Source organism: Salvelinus alpinus, chromosome 30 (genome assembly GCF_045679555.1).
Source record: "Salvelinus alpinus chromosome 30, SLU_Salpinus.1, whole genome shotgun sequence".
In the NCBI taxonomy this organism is placed as follows: Eukaryota; Metazoa; Chordata; class Actinopteri; order Salmoniformes; family Salmonidae; genus Salvelinus; species Salvelinus alpinus.
In genome coordinates, this window is record NC_092115.1 from 18,635,210 (window position 1) to 18,650,844 (window position 15,635).

The 15,635-nt window shown below is 42.5% G+C and overlaps 1 protein-coding gene across 1 annotated transcript in view; it reads left to right on the plus strand.

The window, feature by feature from the left end:
• The window catches only part of LOC139560341 (xenotropic and polytropic retrovirus receptor 1 homolog), a 54,007-nt gene extending 38,428 nt beyond the window's left edge, over positions 1-15,579 (plus strand). Inside the window, exons 5-14 of the mRNA XM_071377020.1 lie at positions 3,916-4,065; positions 4,184-4,349; positions 4,633-4,820; positions 5,226-5,405; positions 5,621-5,783; positions 6,482-6,682; positions 7,133-7,299; positions 9,537-9,676; positions 10,694-10,915; positions 11,094-15,579. Coding sequence (XP_071233121.1) covers positions 3,916-4,065; positions 4,184-4,349; positions 4,633-4,820; positions 5,226-5,405; positions 5,621-5,783; positions 6,482-6,682; positions 7,133-7,299; positions 9,537-9,676; positions 10,694-10,915; positions 11,094-11,148 — 1,632 coding nt within the window. The 3' untranslated portion in view covers positions 11,149-15,579. The remainder of the gene's footprint in view (positions 1-3,915; positions 4,066-4,183; positions 4,350-4,632; positions 4,821-5,225; positions 5,406-5,620; positions 5,784-6,481; positions 6,683-7,132; positions 7,300-9,536; positions 9,677-10,693; positions 10,916-11,093) is intronic.
• The last annotated feature ends 56 nt before the right edge of the window (positions 15,580-15,635 follow it).

Consider the following 15,635-nt stretch of genomic DNA (forward strand, 5'->3'; position numbering starts at 1 on the left):
CTTGCTGATGGAAGGAGGTTTTCACTCAAAATCTCACGATACATGGCCCCATTCATTCTTTCCTTTACACGGATCAGTCGTCCTGGTCCCTTTGCAGAAAAACAGCCCCAACGCATGATGTTTCCACCCCCATGCTTCACAGTAGGTATGGTGTTCTTTGGATGCAACTCAGCATTCTTTGTCCTCCAAACACGACGAGTTGAGTTTTTACCAAAAAGTTATATTTTGGTTTCATCTGACCATATGACATTCTCCCAATCTTCTTCTGGATCATCCAAATGCTCTCTAGCAAACTTCAGACGGGCCTGGACATGTACTGGCTTAAGCAGGGGGACACGTCTGGCACTGCAGGATTTGAGTCCCTGGCGGCGTAGTGTGTTACTGATGGTAGGCTTTGTTACTTTGGTCCCAGCTCTCTGCAGGTCATTCACTAGGTCCCCCCGTGTGGTTCTGGGATTTTTGCTCACCGTTCTTGTGATCATTTTGACCCCACGGGGTGAGATCTTGCCCAGATCGAGGGAGATTATCAGTGGTCTTGTATGTCTTCCATTTCCTAATAATTGCTCCCACAGTTGATTTCTTCAAACCAAGCTGCTTACCTATTGCAGATTCAGTCTTCCCAGCCTGGTGCAGGTCTACAATTTTGTTTCTGGTGTCCTTTGACAGCTCTTTGGTCTTGGCCATAGTGGAGTTTGGAGTGTGACTGTTTGAGGTTGTGGACAGGTGTCTTTTATACTGATAACACGTTCAAACAGGTGCCATTAATACAGGTAATGAGTGGAGGACAGAGGAGCCTCTTAAAGAAGAAGTTACAGGTCTGTGAGAGCCAGAAATCTTGCTTGTTTGTAGGTGACCAAATACTTATTTTCCACCATAATTTGCAAATAAATTCATAAAAAATCCTACAATGTGATTTTCTGGATTTTTTTTTCTCATTTTGTCTGTCATAGTTGAAGTGTACCTATGATGAAAATTACACAATTGGTGGCTGACTAAATACTTTTTTGCCCCGCTGTATCTCATCAGCCACCTGGTGGACTCAGCCACCTGGATCTGAGGCTCTTTCCCCTATTGCCTACATCATCCTCCAAATCCCACCAACATCAGCCGCCTCCAGAGCGCAACTGGTCCTTGTTTGGGAACACACACACACACACACACACACACACACACACCAAATCACGCAACAGGCTGACCAGGTTTAAAAAATTTGTGGACATCCGGGCAAATTTGAGGCTTTTTGAGCCTGACAATGAGCCATTCTCAACAAGGTTGGAAAGTGACAGTGAAGATGAGGCCTCAGAGTCTGATGTTCAAGACACCATTCTGTATACATCTGGCTCTTCTTTGGACACTGTGTTAACAAACCTCCAAACGAGCATCAACGCCATACAACACTCCTTCCGTGGCCTCCAACTGCTCTTAAATGCTAGTAAATCGAAATGCATGCTCTTCAACCGATCGCTGCCCGACTAGCATCACTACTATGGATGGTTCTGACTTAGAATATGTGGACAACTATAAATACCTAGGTGTCTGGCTAGACTGTGAACTCTCCTTCCAGACTCGCATTAAGCATCTCCAATCCAAAGTTAAATCTAGAATCGGCTTCCTATTTCGCAACAAAGCCTCCTTCACTCATGTTGCCAAACATACCCTCGTAAAACAGACTATCCTACCGATCCTTGACTTCGGCGATGTCATTTACAAAACAGCCTCCAACACTCTACTCAGCAAATTGGATGCAGTCTTATCACAGTGCCATCCGTTTTGTCACCAAAGCCCCATATACTACGCACCACTGCGACCTGTATGCTCTCGTTGGCTGGTCCTCGCTACATATTTGTCGCCAAACCCACTGGCTCCAGGTCATCTGTAAGTCATTGCTAGGTAAAGCTCCGCCTTATGTCAGCTCACTAGTCACCATAGCAACACCCGTAGCACGCGCTCCAGCAGGTATATTTCACTGGTCATCCCCAAAGTCAACACCGCCTTTGGCCACCTTTCCTTCCAGTTCTCTGCTGCCAATGACTGTAACGAATTGCAAAAATCACTGAAGATACCTCCCTCACTAATTTTAAGCCTCAGCTGTCAGAGCAGCTTACCGATTGCTGCAGCTGTACACAGCCCATCTGTAAATAGCCCATCCAACCAACTACCTACCTCATGTTTTTGTTTTTCTGCTCTTTTGCACACCAGTATTTCTACTTGCACATCCTCATCTGCACATATCAGTCCAGTGTAAATTGCTAAATTGTAATTACTTTGCAACTTTTGGCCTATTTATTGCCTTACCTCCTTATTTCATTTGCACACACTGTATACATATTTTTTCTATTGTGTTATTGACTGTTCGTTTGTTTATTCCATGTGTAACTCTGTGTTTGTGGCGCACTGCTTTGCTTTATCTTGGCCAGGTTGCAGTTGTAAATGACAACTTGTTCTCAACTGGCCTACCTGGTTAAATAAAGGTGTAATAAATAAAAAATTAAAGGTGGACATTGAGGAGGTCCAGGGAGAAGACATGGAAGCCTGAGAGGAAGACAACCAAAACTTTAGTTTCTAGACTATCATTTTACAGATGTATGTTGAAAACGTTTTTGGGAGATGCGATGGATCATTGGGCATCATTCAATATTCCCTTTCTTTTGTTGTTCAGTGAAATCATCCCATGTGAAGAGTCAACTCATTTAATTAAAGTTCAATTCGTAACTAAATCGTTTTTTAGGAGGATTTAATTATTTGCAATATGTCTACTTATGATAAGGTAAAAGGTTTATGTTTGTCTCAATATGATATGGTAAATATATCCAATGCAAAAAAACATAATATTAATTTGCATATTTCCGTTAATTCCCATATATTTCTGTTATTTCCCATATTCCCGTTAATTCCCACGGAAAGTTTCCACCTATGAATATTCCCCAAAATGTGCAACCCTAGTAATGACCATGCTGTTTAACCAGCTTCTTGATGTGCCACACTTGTCAGGTCGATGGATTATCTTGGCAAAGGAGAAATGCTCACCAACAGGGTTGTAAACAAATTTGTGCACAAAATTTGAGAGAAATAAGCTTTTTGTGCATATGGAAAATATCTGGGATTTTTTATTTCATCTCATGAAACATGGTACCAACACTTTACATGTTGAGTTTATATTTTTGTTCAGTGTCGAAGCACACAAGTAAATCTACGAGATTAATGACAAAAAGTACATGGGTAAATGTTTTTTGGGAGTGATTCATTATTAATCGAGCGCAATCATTAGGTGAGACAAATGTTCAGCTGCCTCCTTTAAGGGCCGTAACCATGGTAACTTTCACACTTGCTTGTCTGTGATGTCTTCCTAGCAGCAGAAAGTTGCAGCAAACTCTAATGTTGAAAAACAACCTAGCATGTGAACAAAACAATGTAACTTGCCAAAGAAAACACGAAGACAAAGTCACGTTTTAGTAGCCTTGTCAATTTGGCCAACTTCCACATATGGGCTTCGGATAAAAAAATTATAATCCTAAATGTTGTGTGACCACCCTCCAATTTGGCTGGTGAAATAGACATTCTTACCCGCCAATGACGATCTACCTGCCTTTGGCGGGTGTTAATTTCCAACCCTGGATACTACCTTTAGATATCACCCCCTATACACTATTCCTGGTTACTACCTCATCCTGCTGCAGAACTACCAGCGTTAGTTACCAGCTCCTAAACACCAACCCTAGACATCCTACCGCTAAGCCTAACCTTGTTGTTTTGTGTCACCTGATCAATTGCAACAGATTTTGTCATATCTGTACTAGCAAATAATCTGGGAGACCCCTACTGATGGTCCATGAAATATATCTGAGGGATCCGAAAAAGGAATCTGAGAGACCCCTACTTATAACCATTCAACTGTTTCTCCTCTCGTCTCCCCAGAATCTGAACTTCACAGGTTTCCGTAAAATCCTGAAGAAGCATGATAAGATCCTGGAGACGTCGCGGGGGGCCGACTGGCGCGTGGCCCATGTGGAGGTTGCCCCCTTCTACACCTGCAAGAAGATCACCCAGCTCATCTCTGAGACTGAGGTACTGGACAGCCATTTTGTTTCCCCTTCTTATCAATGAGAAGTATTGGCTCGTAGCAATGTACTATAATCATTTCAGTTTTTGTCATTTAGCTGTGACACAATCTCTCTCCTCACAGGCCCTGGTAACACAAGAGTTGGAGGGAGGAGACAGACAGCGAGCCATGAAGAGGCTACGAGTGCCACCACTGGGTGCTGCACAGCCTGCTCCGGCGTGGACCACCTTTAGGGTTGGGTTGTACTGTGGAGTCTTCCTAGTCCTCATGGTCACCGTCGTCATCACAGGTATAGCTGTCTTCCCTGCCTTTTCCCCTATTCTCCTCCTACCCTCTGTCTTACTGAAGCTGTAACACAGGTTTTAAACCATGGTGGTGTGAAATGCTTTACCATGTGAAAAGATTGGCTCGATAGTGAGATTTTCTACATCCATTTTTCACATATCCCAATTCTCATTATTTCAAACAGGCCCTAGTCCTCTAGTTCAGGGTTTGATAGCTCAGTTATCGACAAAGTTGCCTTTGTGTAATTAATATGTTATGAATGTGTTATTAACCATCCTGCCCGCTAGCTGCGGTTGTGATAGAGAATGCCAACGTGTGGCCACTGGTGAGGATCTACCGCGGCGGCTTCCTGCTGATCGAGTTCCTCTTCCTGTTGGGCATCAACACGTACGGCTGGCGCCAGGCAGGGGTTAACCACGTGCTTATCTTCGAGCTCAACCCACGCAACAACCTCTCCCACCAGCACCTCTTTGAGGTAGGAGTTTGGGCCTCTATACAGTGGTTGGATACTGATTGTGTTTTATTCATACAGCCATGGATATTAGTTGTAACTATGTGGTTGTTTGTGTTCACATTTATTGTCGTGTTACTGAATCTTTTATTTTCACATTAGTATCAAGTCATTTGTTTGAATTATCTTTCTCTCTCCCCTTATCTCTCGCTCTCTCTCCCCCATCTCTCTACCCCTGTCTCTCTCTCTCTTTCTCCACCTATCTCTCGCTCTCTTTTTTTGTCTCAAATTTAAACTAGCTTTATTGATATGAAATTAGCAATCAACTGTTGCCAAAGCAATACGCAGTAGAATGGAATGACACAGTAATAGATTGAAAATGCAATCAAATTCCAACACCAATTAACCTCTCTTCTCTCCTCCACATAGATTGCTGGTTTCCTGGGGGTGCTGTGGTGTGTGAGCATTCTTTCCTGTCTGTTCTCCAAATCCATTCTGGTGCCCATGCAGGCCAACCCGCTGGTCCTCTACGGCTTCTTCTTACTCTTCCTCATCAACCCCTTCAAGACCCTCTACTACAAGTCACGCTTCTGGCTCCTCAAACTGCTGGTGAGACACTCAGAAAGCTGCTGAACATGTCTGAATGTACTTGGCATCATGATGGGGGGAAAATATTGACATTTGATGTTGCCAAGTGGTGTATTCTGTATCCTGATCAGTAATATATAGTTATCTCTTTTCCTCTCTCTCTCTGTTTCCTTCTCTCTATTTCCCTCTCTACCCCCCCTCTACTTTTCCCATATCCCTCCCTCCCTCTCCTCCAGTTCCGTGTGGTGACAGCCCCGTTCCACAGGGTAGAGTTTGCAGACTTCTGGCTGGCTGACCAGCTCAACTCTCTAGGGGTGGTTCTGATGGACCTGGAGTACCTCATCTGTTTCTACAGCTTCGAGCTCGACTGGAAGCAACAGGACGGGCTACTGCAGGACAGTAAGCAATGGATACACGAGTACACATGGATACACACACATACACATGCCAACATACAAGCACGGAGACACAAACACTCCATTGAAAATAAGCTTGTTAGAGTTTCAGACCTTCAATCGGAGCTTTTCTTATTTCTGATGGTTATTTTTATTTTTCTCTCCTCCTTTGTCCCTCTCTCCTTTCTCTGTCTGTATATATCTCTTTCTCACACACAACTAAACACAACACAACTCAACACAGCCTTATCCAAACACACAAAGCTCAGCCAAAACAAGCCTACAGCCTGATCTAGCCCACACTAAACATACCCTCAAGACTTTCGTCCAAACAAACATAGCCTAGTCCACACACACATAATGCAAACACAACAAACATTATCCAGTCCAAACAAACATACACACCACCACCACCTAACCCTGTTCCAACACATGTTTTATCACGTTTATGTTATTGATTGCATGGGTGAGAAGTGTTGGAGTCAACTCCATTTTAAACTCAAGTCATTTGTGTATATTGAATTGCATTCCTATAAAGAAAATGTCTAATTCATCCAAAGGGGAATTTCAATGGAACATATTCGGCGGATTTTATTGGTTGACTGATAATCATTGTGATAGATGGAAGCATGTGTCACTCCTACTCATATACCGTGCGCATGATTTGATCTGTTTATTTCTAATCAATGTGTATTATGATAGGTGGAGGCGTGTGTCACTCCTACTCGTACGGTGTGCGGGCCGTGATCCAGTGTCTACCGGCGTGGTTCCGCTTCGTGCAGTGTCTGCGCCGTTACCGTGACTCCAAACGGGCTTTCCCTCACCTGGTCAACGCCGGGAAATACTCTACCACTTTCTTCGTGGTCACCTTCGCTGCCCTGTACAGCACTCACAAAGAGAATTGTGAGTGTCGTGATACTGTATTGTACTAGTGTACTCCTCAGACATTAGTACAGTTACAAAGGGATAGTATATTACTGGAAACTTTAGAAGTTTACCAGTAAAGTACCGGAATTTTGGTTTCTTTCAAGGATTTTATATAACCTAGCACAAGATATCTAGTGGCTCTTTTGGGTACCTCAGATTATCATTGGTGTATTTAATAATCTTTGGCCCTCTGTGTGACCTTATCACATGTCAAATATATCAAATAATTGAATAAGATTATAGACTTTTTTGAAAATGTTTATGACAAAGCTGAAAAACATTATCCTAAATATAAGCCTTCAACTTAGTGAATACCATTGGTGTTTAATGAGGGTGAAACAATGTTTACACACTTATTAATTTGACCGTGTCAATATGTTTGTGTTTTCAATATTTTGGTGTCAAACTGGTATGCCTCTCTCCTAGCTGCGAGTCACAACGAAGCTAAGATCTTCTTCTACCTGCTGATTGGCTGTTCCATAGTCAGTTCCTGTTACACCCTGGTGTGGGACCTGAAGATGGACTGGGGCCTGTTTGACCGAAACGCAGGCGATAACACCTTACTCAGAGAGGAGATCGTCTACCCCCAGAAAGTTAGTGTGCACCTTTGGGGGGAAAAAGCTATACCAACCAAAATGTTAAATATTGATTTAATCATCTATGAACAAAAATATAAATGCAACATGCAACAATTTCAAAGATTTTACTGGGTTACAGTTCATATATCAGGAAATAATTGAATTAGGCCCTAATCTATGGATTTCACATCACTGGGAATAGAGATATGCATCTGTTGGTCACAGATACATAAAAAAACAAAGTAGGGGTGTGGATCAGAAAACCAGTCAGTATCTGGTTTGACCACCATTTGACTCATGCAGCACAACACATCTCCTTTGCATAGAGTTGATCAGTGGCCTGTGGAATATTGTCCCACTCCTCTTCAATGGCTGTGCGAAGTTGCTGGATATTGTCGTGAACTGGAACGCGCTGTCGTACACGTCAATCCAGAGCATCCCAAACATGCTCAATGGGTGACATGTCTGGTGAGTATGCAGGTCATGGAATAACTGGAACATTTTCAGCTTCCAGGAATTGTGTACAGATCTTTGGGACATGGGGCTGTGCGTTATGATGCTGAAACATGATGTGATGGCAGCAGATGAATGGCACGACAATGGGCCTCAGGATCTCGTCACAATATCTCTGTGCATTCAAATTGCCACCAATAAAATGCAATTGTGTTCGTTGTCCGTAGCTTTTTCCTGCCCATATCATAACCCCACCGCACCATGGGCTACGCTGTTCACAATGTTGACATCAGCACACCGCTGTATGGCCCACAAGACGCCACACACGTGGTCTGTGGTTGTGAGGCCGGTTGGACATTCTGCCAAATTATTTTTCAAATAAATTGATAGAAATATGCTTTTTGTGCGATTGGAAAATGTCTGGGATCTTTTGTTTCAGCTCATGAAACATGGGACCAACACTTTACATGTTGCGTTTATATTTTTGTTCAATATATATACACTACCGTTCAAAAGTTTGGGGTCACTTAGAAATGTCCTTGTTTTTGAAAGAAAAGCAATTTTTTCCCCCATTTTAATAACATCAAATTGATAAGAAATACAGTGTAGATAGACATTGTTAATGTTGTAAATGACTTGTAGCTGGAAACGGCAGATTTTTATTTTAATGGAATATCTACATAGGTGTACAGAGGCCTATTATCAGCAACCATCACTCCTGTGTTCCAATGGCACGTTGTGTTCGCTAATCCAAGTTTATCATTTTAAAAGGCTAATTGATCATTAGAAAACCCTTTTGCAATTATGTTAGCACAGCTGAAAACTGTTGTGCTGATTTAAAGAAGCAATGAAACTGGCCTTCTGTAGACTAGTTGAGTATCAGAAGCATCAGCATTTATGGGTTTGATTACAGGCCCAAAATGGCTAGAAACAAAGATTTTCTTCTGAAACTCATCAGTCTATTCTTGTTCTGAGAAATGAAGGCTATTCCATGCGAGAAATTGCCAAGAAACTGAAGATCCCGTACAACGCTGTGTACTACTCCCTTCACAGAACAGCGCAAAATGGCTCTAACCAGAAATAAAAACAGGAGTGGGAGGCCCCGGTGCACAACTGAGCAGGAGGACAAGTACATTAGAGTGTCTAGTGTGAGGCGTCTGTTTCTCAAAAGTCCTCAACTGGCAGCTTCATCAAATAGTACCCGCAAAACACCCGTCTCAAAGTCAACAGCGAAGAGGCAACTCCGGGATGCTGGCCTTCTAGGCAGAGTTCCTCTGTCCAGTGTCTGTGTTATTTTATGGCTTATGATATGGCTTTTTCTTTGCAACTCTGCCTAGAAGCCCAGCATCCCGGAATTGCCTCTTCGCTGTTGATGTTGAGACTGGTGTTTTGCGGGTACTATTTGATGAAGCTGATCAATTAGCGTTTTAAAACGATAAACTTGGATTAGCTAACACGACGTGCCATTGGAACACAGGAGTGATGGTTGCTGATAATGGGCTCTGTAGATATTCCCAAAAAAATCTGCCGTTTCCAGCTACAATAGTCATTTACAACATTAACAATGTCTACACTATTTCTGATCAATTTTATGTTATTTTAATGGACAAAAAATTATTTAAAAAACAAGGACATTTCTACGTGACCCCCAAACTTTTGTGTGTGTGTATATTGTTGGGGAAAGCCTATGCCTCAAAGAGGAACAGAGAAGTGTCTGATAATGTAGTAAATCATCATAAAAATATTTTCAGGCCCATTATTTCAGAAGGTTTGTATGTGATTATTTGATGTGTGTTCAGGCCTACTACTACTGTGCCATACTGGAGGATGTGTTGCTACGTTTTGCCTGGACGATACCCCTCTCCCTGAGCACAGTCAGTGGGATACCCTCTGCTGCAGACATCCTGGCCACCATCCTAGCCCCTCTGGAGGTCTTCAGGTGAGAACAGACTACATCTCTCTACCTCGCTCTACATCTCTCTACCTCGCTCTACATCTCTCTACCTCGCTCTACATCTCTCTACCTCGCTCTACATCGCTCTACCTCCCCCTCTCTCACTCAATTAAATTCAAAGGGCTTTATTGGCATGGGAAATATATGTTGACATTGCCAAAGCAAGTGAAATAAACAATCAAAAATGAACGGACATTTTAAAATGTCATTATGGCTATGTACAGTGTTATAATGATGTACAAATAGTTAACGTAAAAAAAGGAACGTAAATAAACATAAATATGGGTTGTATTTACAATGACGTTTGTTCTTCACTCGTTGCCCTTTTCGTGTGGTATTTCACCCAGTAGATATGGGAGTTTATCAAAATTGGATTTGTTTTGGAGTTCTTTGTGGGTCTGTGTAATCTTAGGGAAATATCTGTCTCTAATATGGTCAAACATTTGGTTAGGAAGTGCATCTGTTTCCACCTCATTTTGTGGGCAGTGCGCACATAAGCCCGTCTTCTCTTGAGCGCCAGGTCTTCCTACGGCGGCCTCTCAATAGCAAGGCCATGCTCACTGAGTCTGTACATTGTCAAAGCTTTCCTTAATCTTGAGTCAGTCACAGTGGTCAGGTGTTCTGCTACTGTGTACTCTCTGTTTAGGGCCAAATAGCATTCCTCTCTCTGTCGTTCTCTCTCTGTCGTTCTCTCTCTGTCTCGTGTTCTATATTTTCTTTGCATTCTCTCTTCTTTTCACTTTATTTCTCCCTACCCTCTGTCTCTCAAACACCCTTTTTCTTTGCCAATATCTTATTTCCTGTAAAAGGACATTTCAGGGCTGACTACTATTGTGGTGACCTCTAGGTAGAGCTCTTTCTCCTGAAGATTTTAAAAGGCAAACATTTAGCCACTAAATACCTCAAGGACATTTCATACATAATTCTCTCTTCCCATACGAACATTGAAACACCTCAACAATATTTCACTTGCTATTCTCTTCCTCCCCCTCTCCACTGCAGACGTTTTGTCTGGAACTTCTTCCGTCTGGAGAACGAGCACCTGAATAACTGTGGTGAGTTCCGAGCTGTGAGGGACATCTCAGTGGCTCCACTGAACGCTGACGACCAGACGCTGCTGGAGCAGATGATGGACCAGGAGGATGGAGTCCGGAACCGCCTAGGCAAGAAGAACTGGAAACGCTCCTACAGCATGTCTCTGAGACGGCCTCGCCTCGCTTCCCAGTACGGTTATAGAAGAGCTACACACACACATTGGCATGCATACACACCCACACAAAGCTACAGCATGTCCCTAAGACGGCCTCGCCTTGCTTCCCAGTACGGTAATAACATACACACCTTATATAAAACTTATGGCTGTGTTGCCCTCTACTAAACTTTCTCTCTCTCTCCCTCTCAGGACCAAGACCCGGGACACCAAAGTTCTCATCGAGGACACTGACGAGGACACCTGACATCAGGCCAGACCCATTGCATCCATAGCATGGGTTCAGAACCTCTTTAAAGGACCACGCCCCTCCTAGGAGCACGCCCCCCTGACCCCCTTCCTCCCCCATCAATCAGTCGATCGTTTGATTGACCTGCCCCCTTGTCAGCTTCTCCAATCAGTCCATCACAGAGCTGCCTATCTGCACCTTACATGTATTGACATAAATACACACACACACACACACACACACAGAGAGAGGGAGTACAAAGACATGAATATAGGAGTAGGTAGAGGAACAAAACAGCTACTTTTAAGCCACTTTGTTTTTGTTACATTCATGGACCATTTAGTACTGAGTTGACGTCACCCATTATTTTTCAGATTCATGGGAAAGAGACGAAACAACAAGACTGTACATGTTGATGTAGATATCAGGAAGAACAAACGGGTGGACTAACTTTTAATTTCAAGATGGCTAATCAGAAATGATCGAATATAAAAAAAGACAGAGAGCGTTGGACTCTGAACAGTGATTGCAGAGGAGTGTCTGATCAGTCTGGTTCTTTGACTTCCTCATTCCATGTTTTGATGAACATGATGATGAAGATGACTATATATTAATGTGGCTGTTCTTTCCATGTGCTATAAGTTCTTCCACGAATACCTTGGTTCTTATTTTATTTTGTTGAATGTACATTTAATTGTTATTTATGCGAGGGGAGAGATGCCTAAAACATTTTGGGAGTGATTTAAAAAAAAAAAAAAAAAAATGGGTGTTTCTGATTTGAAATGGCTTCTAAAGTGTATGCCTGACGTTGCCCATAAGAACTGTTCCAGGACCTGTTGGGGATTGGGATTCATTCTAATGGTTAAGTGGGTCGGCCTGAATATAAGTCTGATCAGAGACCAATGTTTTTAGGCCATCTCTTCCTATAAAAGGACTTTGTATGTTCAAAAACCCTCAGGAGGCTCCGATGTAGACAATTCTCTTAAAACAAGCCACACCCTTCGCTGTCTTCAGAACCTTCCAATCTGGGTTAACTATAACATTGTTTACTTTCATGCCAAATCTAGTCTTTTGTCTTTTTAGATACCAGTGTGAGCTAATGCAGTATCTCAGTAAGCTGTGTGAGAATGGCAGGATTTTCTACTATCGTTATATCGCTTGCTCTTCTCAGAGCTAGCCAAATATCTGCAACATTCCATTGAGAGCTGGACTGTGCTTCCACGGCACGCCTCCGTAAGTCACATAGCACAGCAGATATAAATAGAATCTATAGAAGATATTTCACTATTATCAGCCCTCACTTTTTCTTGGTCATGTGACATGAGTTGTCAGGTCACATGGTCAGGAGAAAATCAGAGCCCTACTCACTTTTTAATATATACCTTCTGTTCTAGACATCCTAGTTCTATCTGCGTTGCTTCGCAGTCTTGTGTCCACTAAGCAGCATAACGCAGATCTCTGTTGTCAACTTCAGTTTATCCATCTTTAGGGCCCTGTGGTGTTCGTGATCCGTTCCATTCCATTAGATCTCAGGGCAGCACACCCAATGCCAGTTAGGAGTCAGGTGTCGCGTATGTCTGGGGGTGTGCAGGGATTGGCCTCTTCACCAACCAATCATCTCCATTCTGATCCACCCATCCTGATGTCCACTTCCTGGGTGTGTAGCGTCTTTTTTTTTTTTTTACTAGATAACAACTTAATATTTTCAGTGAAATTAAATTATAAAACATCATTAGATTTCTGCTACAGAGGAATATAAGTCATTCCATCCATTCAATAGTTTTTATTCGTTCCTAGCTTGAACACTTCTCACTTAGGGTAATTTGTTGAATGTATCGTTCTGTTAGTAATTCCAGCCAACAAACACGATGTGTGTGCGTTCTCACATTTAGTCCCGAAGAGAAGTGTCTGTGTTGACTCACCTAAGGAGTCTTTAATATTAGAATGCATTCAATGCATATTCTCAGTTCTAATGAAGGCAAAAGCTTCATTAGAACTAGAGCTTCATTAAGCTACTCTTACTGAGTAAACACAATTTCCTAGAATTCCTGCCTCTCCCAAAAGCCACCTGAGGGTTTTAACCCCCATTGTGTGCCCTGGTAGATTTACTAACCCTGTAAAGATATAAGCAATCATTTAGGGCAGAATCCTAACTTGATATGCCCGGATAACTCGTCTCCCATTGACATTAATGCACAATATTCAAAGGTTTGAGTTAACCCAGGTGTATCTCAGGTTAGGATTTGGCCCATACTTCTTTAAGTTCAAGCTGCATTTCGTAGTGTAGAGGTCAACCACAATAGTGATTGTGGAAAGCCTGATGGAGCTTAAATGTCTGGGGGAACTTGTCTTAAATAATGTGATGAAGATAACCACATAAAGACAACATGGTGTTCGATTTGTGGCTCCATCCGAAATAACATCCTATTCCCAATATAGGGCACTTATTTTTAACTTAGGGTACTATATAGGCAATAGGGTGCCATTTCAGATATGTCCCTGGGATGGTTGAGCTTTCTTGTCGACCATGTCATGACCAGCTCAAAGGGAGCCGACCTCGGAGGCTCTTAGACTTGAATGGAGCTGGTTAGCAATAACAGCCATGCATTATCCCTGTAATAAGTCATAAGTATAAAGTGATGTTTGCAGCAGAGGGAGGAGGGACCCCAGTGCCTCAGGGCAAACTGTTGGTTTTCATTGGGCCTCAGTGTGTTGTAGATCAAATAGTTCCTATTTAACTAGTCACCTCATCTGAATGATTTGCCAGAAATGCACTTTAGCTGCTAAAAAGAACCATAGTAGACACAGAATAAACAGAAACGCAGAAGCTGGGGCCCAATGAGAACTAGTAACAATTCAACACACTGTGCACCTTGGGTCCCCCGCCCCTTGAAAAGATTGTGATGGTCACCTGTTGTTACTTTTTTTAATATTGTGGTCTCTACAGGTCTGGAGACTGTACCACCTAGGTCAACCAATGAACCTAGTGGGGGAAATAGAGAATATCTGTATCCTTTTGTTACATTCCTAAAGTAACATCTCACCCTTGAGAGAGTGAGCTGGAGGGCCCACACACACACATACAAAGCCTTGTAAATATTAATGCACATTCTCTCTAAAGTGCTTACACACACCCTGCTTACAATTATACCCTGTACACACACCCAAACACCTTGCTTGGAGTATGTTCCAGCTATGAATGCTAAGGGTGGAGTTGCACTGGACCTGTCTCCCTGTCGCTTCTCATTGGATCACTTGATCTCTTAGAGCTGTCACTCAAATAGATCCTCCTATGGAAGAAGAGTGGAACCTACTGTACCAATAGCCTGGACCAAAACAAAGCTCTTTAGAAAGTTACCGTGTTTCCCTTCTGCCTAGAACGCTATAAAGACTGAAAAAACCCAAGTGAAGGAAGGGCCCTGTATGAACTATATGAAACGGACTGTTGCCCATGTCCCATATGTCTCGCCAGCGTTGTGTTTTTATGTTCCGGTTTTTTAACATGCTCGCCCTATGTACTGTCATCATACCCTGTACCCCTGGTCACTGTAACTACTACCTTAAGAGTACTCCTCATGCATTTGGCATTCGATGCTAACTGAGGTGCCTGGATCGACTCCCTGTCCCTGTTACATGGTTTTTGAGTTTTAAAAAAGTCAACACATATCTGTACTTGTAGCTGTTTATTTCCTCTTTATCCATTCTCTTCCACTATTTCTTTGTCCTGCAGGTGGCGCTTTTCTATGACCTTTAGAGGGCATTCTATTCCATAATGTTTGAATGTAGCTGGCCTAATGGTGATAACATTTTGCTATATATTTGGTTTCTTTTGCATAGGGAGGTGTCAAAGAAATGTATTCTTATAGCTTACTCAAAGTAATAGACAACGTTTCTTGCCCATGCTTGGCAGGCTGAAACCTTTTTAATAGGTGTAAGAGAAATTCTATGAAATATTGTAATATTTGAATACTGTTCTCTGTTTACCAGGTTTAGGCAAGGGCAAGCCACAAATTTGATTTGGCACAAAAAATATGCCCATGCCTAGACGTCCGCTATCACATGTGGTCAATACGACACCGCCCTTTCGTGGAAGAACGTTGAAACACTTTATAACAATGGATACACTTAGTCTAGAAAAAATAACATTTTACAGCCCGTTTGTAGCTGTACAATCTATTCCTGATCATTCTCCACTGGAAGTATTTCATTCCGTTTAGGGAGTGATGCATGCGGTCTAAGGCACTGCATCTTTATGCTTGAGGCGTCACTACTGATACCCAGGTTCGATTCCAGGCTGTATCACAACCGGCCGTGATTGGGAGTCCCATAGGGCGGCGCACAATTTGCCCAGCGTCGTCCGGGTTTGGCCGGTATAGGTCGTCAATGTAAATAATAATTTGTTCTTAATAACTGACTTGCCTAGTTAAATAAAATGTATAGACGACACTAGCCTGCCTTATTTGAGTGTTTGAATTGTAGCATAATGGAACAATTTATTTAGTCTA